The sequence below is a fragment of the Xenopus tropicalis genome, chromosome 6 (genome assembly GCF_000004195.4).
Source record: "Xenopus tropicalis strain Nigerian chromosome 6, UCB_Xtro_10.0, whole genome shotgun sequence".
Lineage (NCBI taxonomy): Eukaryota > Metazoa > Chordata > Amphibia > Anura > Pipidae > Xenopus > Xenopus tropicalis.
Window position 1 is genome coordinate 130,615,615 of NC_030682.2, and position 9,899 is coordinate 130,625,513.

The 9,899-nt window shown below is 39.9% G+C and overlaps 1 protein-coding gene across 2 annotated transcripts in view; it reads right to left on the reverse strand.

The window, feature by feature from the left end:
- Positions 1 to 9,897, reverse strand: part of ndufaf6 (NADH:ubiquinone oxidoreductase complex assembly factor 6) — a 38,272-nt gene extending 28,375 nt beyond the window's left edge. The window contains exons 1-4 of one of the 2 annotated variants that reach the window (XM_004915119.4): positions 6,896 to 7,027; positions 3,157 to 3,256; positions 1,388 to 1,510; positions 1,144 to 1,200 (exon numbers count right to left, since the gene is read on the reverse strand). In XM_004915119.4, coding sequence (XP_004915176.2) covers positions 1,144 to 1,200; positions 1,388 to 1,474 — 144 coding nt within the window. In that variant the 5' untranslated portion in view covers positions 1,475 to 1,510; positions 3,157 to 3,256; positions 6,896 to 7,027. Of the gene's footprint in view, positions 1 to 1,143; positions 1,201 to 1,387; positions 1,511 to 3,156; positions 3,257 to 6,895; positions 7,028 to 9,701 lie in introns of those variants that run through there. The other variant, XM_002931530.5, reaches the window with a different exon arrangement.
- Between the last annotated feature and the right edge of the window lie 2 nt (positions 9,898 to 9,899).

Sequence of the window (9,899 nt, forward strand, 5' to 3'; positions counted from 1 at the left end):
CCTCAGTAAAGTATGGCCACCTTAAGAGTGAAGACACATGGAGCAACTAGTAGCAGCTACTTGTCACAGCTACAAAAACAGACAATGGCAATTGTCAGTATTGTCTATGGCATATACATGGAGTGGAGATCAGCCCGAAAAACCAAAAAGTATGTATTTTTAGGCCGATCTCCACTCCATGTAGCTGCACTCAGGCCAACACTGTTCCTGGTCACACAGCTAGACTTGGGGGCATATAGGAAGGGATCCGCCAAAACCCAGGCAGAGAGAAGTGGACCCTATTTTAAAGGCCCTATTTATAATTGCTCAAGCTTTCTGGCTTAAGCTATCATTATTGAAACCTCAAGTGGGTTTCCTAACTCACGCTGAGTATTGGGTCCAATTATCTGATCTTCTCTTTGCGTTTTTTTGTGCAGCGGGGGGGAAAAGACCAAAAACGACAAGAAAATAGGGTCAAAGACCACTATGAGTTAGGAAGCTCATGCAAGGTTTCGGTAATGGCCTAAGTGTGCCCTTGCTCTTAAACTGCATTTCAGCTGGAATGCTCACTGTCAAGTAAAAAACTAATTTTGGAAGCAAAGAGAGGACCAGTTTTATAGGAATTCCCTTCCCTTGAACCTGGTCTCTAAGTTCAAACTGAATGTATTTACAAGCAAACGACTGGATAATCCATAGCGTTGACATGGACTTTTAATAACATCCTACATATTATTCCCTTTTACGGATATTGCTTTCTATGTAATCCTTTTATTGGCTCCTGCATTGCTTGGCTCATGGTGCACAAACATGGGCAATTCAACTTGTATTTCAGCTTCAGTGCTATCTCTGTTGAGTTTAATTAAATTGGAAGTTTGGAGTAAATGCTTTGGAAGCTAATGTTGTAACCAAGATAATTGGAATTCACTGAACTCTGCTGGCACTTTAGAAGGACACAATTTACAAGTGGCAAAAGCTGCTGCCATGTACTGGGACCAAAATGACCCTCCCCAGACTTTCAAAGCCGAGTCAGGTGTGGCACTCATCTAAAGTAGAGAAGTTACAAGCCTTGCAAAAAATCTATTTGGGCAGCAAAGCTTTTGTGCATGGACTGAATAAAACTGCAAATATAAATCAAAATAACATGAAACACAACCTGGCACTCACTCTTGCATCAATCATCCTCATGAACCATCTTTTGGTCAGACGGTGCCTTTGGACTGCCTGTATTAAAATAAAGAACATTTTAGGATCAAAAATAGGTATTCAACCGCACAGCCCTTAGATCAGGCTTGATGCATCAATCCTCGCAAGGCACACCGCTGAGCCATTCAATACATTGCACATAAAATTGCATTACATTGAGCCCTAATGTCTTCTGTTTATAGAAAAAAAGCATTGTAGTCATTACCTGGGATAGCGCTAGGGCGACAGGATGATGTGGGGGGGTCTCTTTGTATATATCCTGAACTGCATCCCTCCAGAACTGCATCCGCATCAAACCAAGGCTCTTTTGGGAGACCGAGTCCTTCACCTTCCACATAGAAAGCAAAACACAAAGCATCATAATAATAAATATATTTAACATTTTAAAGCTAACACTATGCTATGATGTGCTATGCAGACATACAAAAGCATTCCATCCCCAGGTCTCATAGTATCTATTATAAACTTTGCCGGCATTAAACACAGAGTGCCTAGAATAAACCAGCACTTGCATACCGATTTAAAAACCAAGTTACCTGGATCTGCTTTTTGCGACCCCTGGTAACTTGTCGGAGCTGCCAGAGCAGCAGCAGTGCCCCTGGTCAAGCGAAAAAAAAATAATTTTTGCCTGAAAAAAGAAAACATTCCAAGCAACTTTGCAAGACTGACAGACCTGTCTTGCAGGAGGAGACTGACCTTTGCAACTTTGCTTAAACAATCGTAACAGGAGCAAATGCTGCTTTCAATATTAATTCCATTTACTAACTTTTAAAGCACTTAAAAATCAATAAATTCATACTGTAAAGTTGCTTAGAATTATGTTTTGTTTTGTTAGTCAAAACAATTATTTTTGGGTTGCCATGTCCTTTAAACAGAATCTCTGGCAAATAGACAGGACTTGCGATGATCTAATGGCCTCTTGATTAAAATATAATTTCATATACAAAGTATTCTATCACATTAGAAGGTCAGATATCATGTATTTATATCCAGAGCTTCCATTCACAGTGGCTCTATCAGGATTTCTTATATATTCTTATTATACTTTCTTTTATTGTTACAAGCATGCATCAGTATATTTAGTGGTGCTAATTTTCAAGTAACAGGAAACTAATCCCAATTTGTCTTTAGGGACACTGGTTCTGATAACAGTATACGCAGAACCATCTCCATAGAGCTAGGGAGGCGCCTGTTGTTTGCAAGCAAGAAAATAGAGAAAAGGCTCAAGCATGGCTTATTTTCCTTGCCAATGTCTGTCTAAGTATCATGGCACAGTAGATATTAATTAGTTCAGACGTTTAAGTTGGTAGAATATATCAGAATGTGTTAATATACTATTTATATAAGCCATTCTGTTTTATAACAGAAGGAAAATGAAGTTAACTGGACCTACAATCTTAACCAGTGATCCCCAACCAGAGGCTTGGGTATAACATGTTGCTCCCCCATCCCTTGGATGTTGTGCCTTGTGGCCTCAAAGCAGGTGCTCAGGCTGCCAGTCCACATAGAGGCTACCAAATAGCCAATTATAGCGCTTATTGGCACCCCAGGAACCTTTTCCATGCTTGTGTTGCTCCCCAACACTTTTTCCATTTGAATGTGGCTCACAGGTATAAAAGGTTGGGGATCCTTGATCTATACCATATGCCAAGTGTGTTTTCTATATTTTATCTTAAAACTACTATAAAAATTATTTCTTTATGTGTTCACCAAGAAAATTCCAGTGTTTAGAATACTTAAATTAAGAAAGCGTATTGGTAGTCAATAGTAAGTCTGCTTACTACTATAAGTTGTATACCACAGGACAATGACATTTTACTTTGCATTGCTTTTTCTCTTGTATATTTATTGTATGACAATATAATCAATACTGACTACTGACAAAAGTTTTGCCATTCTTGCAGTAGTCTGTGCAGAATAACCATGAACAAATTATTATAATAATAAGACATTACAAGGATCAGAGCAACCCACCTGAGACAGTTCAACATTCAATGCTCGGAGGGCAAAGACAGAATTCTGAGATTCTTGAGGTAGTAACAATGTGCACAAAAAGCCTTCATAGTCACGCTTTCTGCAGAAAAGATAGATAATATATGTGTTTACCAGTATACACAATCATTTAATATAGTTATGGAACCTATATTCTCCAGATAAGGGATCTTCTGTAATTTGGATTACCATACCTTAAGTTTACTAAAATTTAAATATAAATTAAACCCAATAGGATTGTTTTGCCTCCAATAAGAATTAGTTCTATTTTAGTTGGGATCAAGTACAGGTACTGTTTTATTATTACAGAGAAAAAGAAAAAACATTTTTAAAAATGAGAATTATTTGGTTACTATGAAATCTATGGGAGATGGCCTTCCTGTAATTTGTAGCTTTCTGGATAAATGGTTTCCGTACAACAGATCACATACCTGTATAAGTATGCGTGCACAATAATTAGCACTGCTGCTTTGCAGCGCAGGGGTTTTAGGTTTAATTCCAGCCACAGCACAATTTGGTCGGCAGGTTAATCGGCTCGAGATAAAGCTGACCATAGCATGTGTGAATGTGATACCTTATACTGTAAGCTCCACTGGGGCAGGGATGTGAATGATGTATTATCTATGTATGACATCTATCTTTGGTTGAATTCCACGTATGCCTATAAAGGGCTGATCCCTAATGTAGGTGAACAATTTCTCAGACATGAGAAGAGTGCAAAAACCATTTCCTTCAAATACTGAATTCATAGGAAGAAATAAATGATGGGACCTGCAACCCTACTGACACTGAAGACCCTGGTTATTTCAGCTACTCCCCTTTGCTCACTTCCTTATGAATGATTCTGTTTGTGTCAGTGGTGATTTATTTACAGTGATTCAGTCACTGCTGCTCCGCTTCGCTTACCTCCTCCCTGCAACCAATACCCCAGAGAGAACCCCTACTGCTGCCTCCTCTTCTGCCAGTAATATCAGCATTTAAGCTGAATAGAGGAAAGCCATACTAAACATCCAGTACTCGTATAGTAAAACAAAGACACCCAAAAAAAGAGTTTTGGGTATCTTGACAAAAGTCCACTAGTGGGACCAAAACCTTGATGATTAAATGTTTCAAGCTAATTAAGAAGTCCCTGAGTGCATCACTGTTTTACTATAAGAATATTACTCATTTGATAGCAACAGGGCATGTATTTAAATTCTTCTTATGAGCGCACCACCTCCTACATCACAAACATTTAGTACTGATATGTGTTCACTATTTGGTGAGTATATCACAGCTGACCTGTGCCTCCATATTACACAAGGGAAGGCAAGTATGTGAGCCCAGGGAACCTTTTTCCTCAAATGGAGGAAACAAATATTCTTGCCACCATATAGGGGGTTTACAAACCATTTTTACATAACCCTAACTGACTGAACTTTTTGTCTATTACCCCTTAAAAAATGACATATTACAATGGCTTATTTTTTTAAAAAAAAAGAATGTATATACAGGTATGGGATCCCTTATCCGGAAACCCATTATCCAGAAAGCTCCAAAATTACGGATGGGCCATCTGCCATAGACTCAATAATAAGCAAATAATTCCAATTTTTAAAAATGATTTCCTTTTTCTCTGTAATAATAAAACAGTACCTGTACTTGATCCCAACTAAGATATAATTACCCCTTATTGGGGGCAGAACAGTCTTATTGGGTTTATTTAATGGTTAAATGATTCCCTTTTCTCTGTAATAATAAAACAGTACCTGTACTTGATCCCAACTAAGATATAATTACCCCTTATTGGGGGCAGAACAGCCCTATTGGGTTTATTTAATGGTTAAATTATTCCCTTTTTTCTGTAATAATAAAACAGTACCTGTACTTGATCCCAACTAAGATGTAATTATTCCTTATTGGGGGCAGAACAGCCCTACTGGGTTTATTTAATGGTTAAATTATTCCCTTTTCTCTGTAATAAAAAAACAGTACCTGTACTTGATCCTAACTAAGGTGTAATTATTCCTTATTGGAGGCAAATATTTAAATGATTTTTAGCAGACTTAATTTACGGAGATCCAAAGTACGGAAATTTCCCTTATCTGGAAAACCCCAGGTCCCGAGCATTCTTGATAACAGAAACAGAAACTTGACAAAAATTAAGCTCAGATTTAATTATGCAATGAAGAATTTCAATTTAGTCTGGTATTCTGCCAAATCTTCTCTGGATAATTTTGGTGTTTGCCACATGCCTAACCAGAAGTCGGCCTCATCCTGCAGCAGATTTTGTATTCCTGCTTTTAAAGGGATACTGTCATGATTTTTATGCTGTACTTTTTATTTTTCAATACTAAACATTGTTTATATAGCAAATAATTCACTCTACCATTTAAAATTTTATTCTTGAACCAAAAGCTGTAATATTGGTGTGTAGGTGCCATCTCAGTGCATTGTGCCTGAGTCTGAGCTTTCAGAAGGAGCCAGCGCTACACATTAGAACTGCTTTCAGGTAACCTATTGTTTCTCCTACTCCCATGTAACTGGAGGAGTCCCAAGCCGGACTTGGATTTCTTACTATTGAGTGCTATTCTGATACCTACTGGGAGCTGCTATCTTGCTCCCTTCCCATTGTTCTGCTAATTGGCTGCTGGGGGGGAGGGGGCTGGTATCATTCCAACTTGCAGCTCAGCAGTAAAGTGTGACTGAAGTTTATCAGAGAACAGGTCACATGGCTTTGGCACCCTGGGAAATGAAGAATATGGCTAGCCCCATGTGAAATATCAAAATTAAATATAAAAAAATCTGTTTGTGCTTTTGAAAAATGGATTTCAATTGCAGGATTCTGCTGGAGAAGCTCTATTAACTGATGGGGTTTGAAAAAAAACCAAACATGTTTTCCCATGACAGTATTCCTTTAAATTCCTGACCAAAAACCAGAAGACTTCAAGTTGCGTATGGGGTACAGTTCTAGGTAAGTATCTGCAAAGTAGGAGTGGAATAAGTTAATAAATAGAAATAAATGTAATTGATAATCAAACCCTTAGGTATCTGGGCTTGTTCTTCACTGAATGAACCATGAATATGGTCAGTATGTACAAATATATAGAAAATCAACAGAAATCTGATAATAAATCACTACAACTGTAGAAGAAGAACATGTGCAGATGGTGAAAATGGTGAAATCTGCTTTTCCAGTCTTAGCGATTGTTAGATTTTTCTAACTACTTTTAATATATTTGAACATATAGACCCTATGTATGTATGTATAACTTTGTTTATAAAGCGCCAAAAGGGTACGCAGCGATGTACAGTCTTACAATATACAAAATTATACACAGGGAGGACAAGTGTTATAATAAATACAATAAATAAGTATAAATACACAGGGAGTAAGTGCCATGTGGTATGAGACACAGTAGGAAGGAGGTCCCTGCCCCATAGAGCTTACAATCTAAGTGGTTGGGTAACATACAGGCACAAATTGGAGGTAAGAGTGCACCAGGTATGGGTATTTGCCCTTAAGTGCAGGACTATTCTCTGTAATGCAGCTCTTAGCAGTGAATTATTTGTAAATTAAATCACCCATGCCCTTAATTACAGTAATTTCGCTTGTGTAATCTTTTTGCAGTCGCAGTGTCTGCTTGCTGTACAGTTTTACAATTCTATTGAAACAAATGATGGCTGCAAAATTATTATATTTGCATTGAAAACATGATTATAATTGTATAATTATACAAACCGGGGGCAGTAAATTGCAATGCAGGAAGACTGGAGCCTCCATGGTAAAGGGCTGGATTCACATAAATCACAGATGTCCAACTAGCAACCCACCAGCTGCTGTGCAACTACAATTCCCTGCAAACATTACATAACCAGAAGGCAGCAAACTGGACATACCTGGCTTATATACTGATTATATCTAACAAATGGGAAATAATACCTACATTCTGGGGCTGATTTATCAAAGTCCGGATTTCAGACTTTTAAAAGTACGTTTAGGAATACGAAAATTTCTGATGTGTGATAATTGCGTAAGAATTCGCATTGTGGTATGATATGAAAGTTCCAAAAATGTTGTATCTGAACGATCGTAAACGGCACGAAAACCTGACTTTGAAGCTTCAGTGCATGATTTTGGAAGCCTCCCATAGGAATCAATGACACTCTGCAGCTCCAACCCGGCCCAAGGAAAGTCTCCCATAGGGCTCAATGGCACTCTGCAGCTCCAACCCGGCCCAAGGAAAGTCTCCCATAGGGCTCAATGGCACTCTGCAGCTCCAACCCGGCCCAAGGAAAGCCTCCCATAGGGCTCAATGGCACTCTGCAGCTCCAACCTGGCCCAAGGAAAGTCTCCCATAGGGCTCAATGGCACTTTGCAGCTCCAACCCAGCCCAAGGAAAGTCTCCCATAAGGCTCAATGGCACTCTGCAGCTCCAACCCGGCCCAAGGAAAGTCTCCCATAGGGCTCAATGGCACTCTGCAGCTCCAACCCGGCCCAAGGAAAGTCTCCCATAGGGCTCAATGGCACTCTGCAGCTCCAACCTGGCCCAAGGAAAGCCTCCAATAGGACTCAATGGCACTCTGCAGCTCCAACCTGGCCCAAGGAAAGTCTCCCATAGGGCTCAATGGCACTCTGCAGCTCCAACCTGGCCCAAGGAAAGCCTCCAATAGGACTCAATGGCACTCTGCAGCTCCAACCTGGCCCAAGGAAAGCCTCCAATAGGACTCAATGGCACTCTGCAGCTCCAACCCGGCCCAAGGAAAGCCTCCCATAGGACTCAATGGCACTCTGCAGCTCCAACCCGGCCCAAGGAAAGTCTCCCATAGGACTCAATGGCACTCTGCAGCTGCAACCTGGCCCAAGGAAAGTCTCCCATAGGGCTCAATGGCACTCTGCAGCTGTAACCCGGCCCAAGGAAAGTCTCCCATAGGCTCAATGGCACTCTGCAGCTCCAACCTGGCCCAAGGAAAGTCTTCCATAGGACTCAATGGCACTCTGCAGCTCCAACCCGGCCCAAGGAAAGTCTCCCATAGGGCTCAATGGCACTCTGCAGCTCCAACCAGTCACGATACTGAAGCTTGAATGAATACGAAACTTTTGCACTCGTTGCGACACATAAGATTTTGTTGCACAAATTAAAAGTAAAAAATGTTGGGGAAATTAACGAAAAAAAAATGCAGAAAATACGCACAGTTCTAAAAGTTAGAAAAAAAATTAATTTTTTCCATTTGTACTCATTCGGACTTTAATGAATGGGCCCCTAAATTGCATTTTATTAAAGAATTTACCACCAAACGCCTGCATGAAAAAAAATATATCTATATCTATCAATAACATTGCACTCTACAGGTCAAAACAAAGTAACAAGTACAGGTATGGGACCCATTATCCAGAATGCTCGGGGTTTTCCGGATAAGGTGCCTTTCAGTAATTCGGATCTCCTACCTATAGTCTGCTAAAAACATTATTTAAACAGGAATTGTTTTGCCTCCAATAAAGATTAATTATATCTTAGTTGGGATCAAGTACAGGTACTGTTTTATTATTACAGAGAAAAGGGAATCATTTAACCATTAAATAAACCCAATAGGGCTGTTCTGCCCCCAATAAGGGGTAATTATATCTTAGTTGGGATCAAGTACAGGTACTGTTTTATTATTACAGAGAAAAGGGAATCATTTAACCATTAAATAAACCCAATAGGGCTGTTCTGCCCCCAATAAGGGGTAATTATATCTTAGTTGGGATCAAGTACAGGTACTGTTTTATTATTACAGAGAAAAGGGAATCATTTAACCATTAAATAAACCCAATAGGGCTGTTCTGCCCCCAATAAGGGGTAATTATATCTTAGTTGGGATCAAGTACAGGTACTGTTTTATTATTACAGAGAAAAGGGAATCATTTAACCATTAAATAAACCCAATAGGACTGTTCTGCCCCCAATAAGGGGTAATTATATCTTAGTTGGGATCAAGTACAGGTATTGTTTTATTATTACAGAGAAAAGGGAATCATTTAACCATTAAATAAACCCAATAGGGCTGTTCTGCCCCCAATAAGGGGTAATTATATCTTAGTTGGGATCAAGTACAGGTATTGTTTTATTATTACAGAGAAAAGGGAATCATTTAACCATTAAATAAACCCAATAGGGCTGTTCTGCCCCCAATAAGGGGTAATTATATCTTAGTTGGGATCAAGTACAGGTACTGTTTTATTATTACAGAGAAAAGGGAATCATTTAACCATTAAATAAACCCAATAGGGCTGTTCTGCCCCCAATAAGGGGTAATTATATCTTAGTTGGGATCAAGTACAAGGTACTTAAAAAAGCAAATTAAGTGATCGAAACGGAGTCTATGGGAGATGGCCTTTCTGTAAATCAGAACTCTCTGGATAATGGGTTTCCGGATAAGGGGTCCAATACCTAAGGCTTCTACAGACCATGTGGTACTATGAGCAGTAACATTGCCCCTATGCGCTCACAGTAACTCTCGCCCAGTGGGTGAGCCTGGGGGAAGCAGACATTGTGGGGATGTACCTGACCAGTTCCACACAGTACCCCGCTGCCTGCCCGCTGTTCCTCCGGGTGTTATCCCGGCACACGGGTGCCCAAGGCTTCAGCAGAGCCCGCACTGCCATTGCACTGTGACCCGGAGGAAGGGCAGGCTGCGGAGGTGACTCCCTATTGGTAGAGAGCCAGCCTAGGGGAATACGTGTTTTCGCTGCGTCGGTGTTT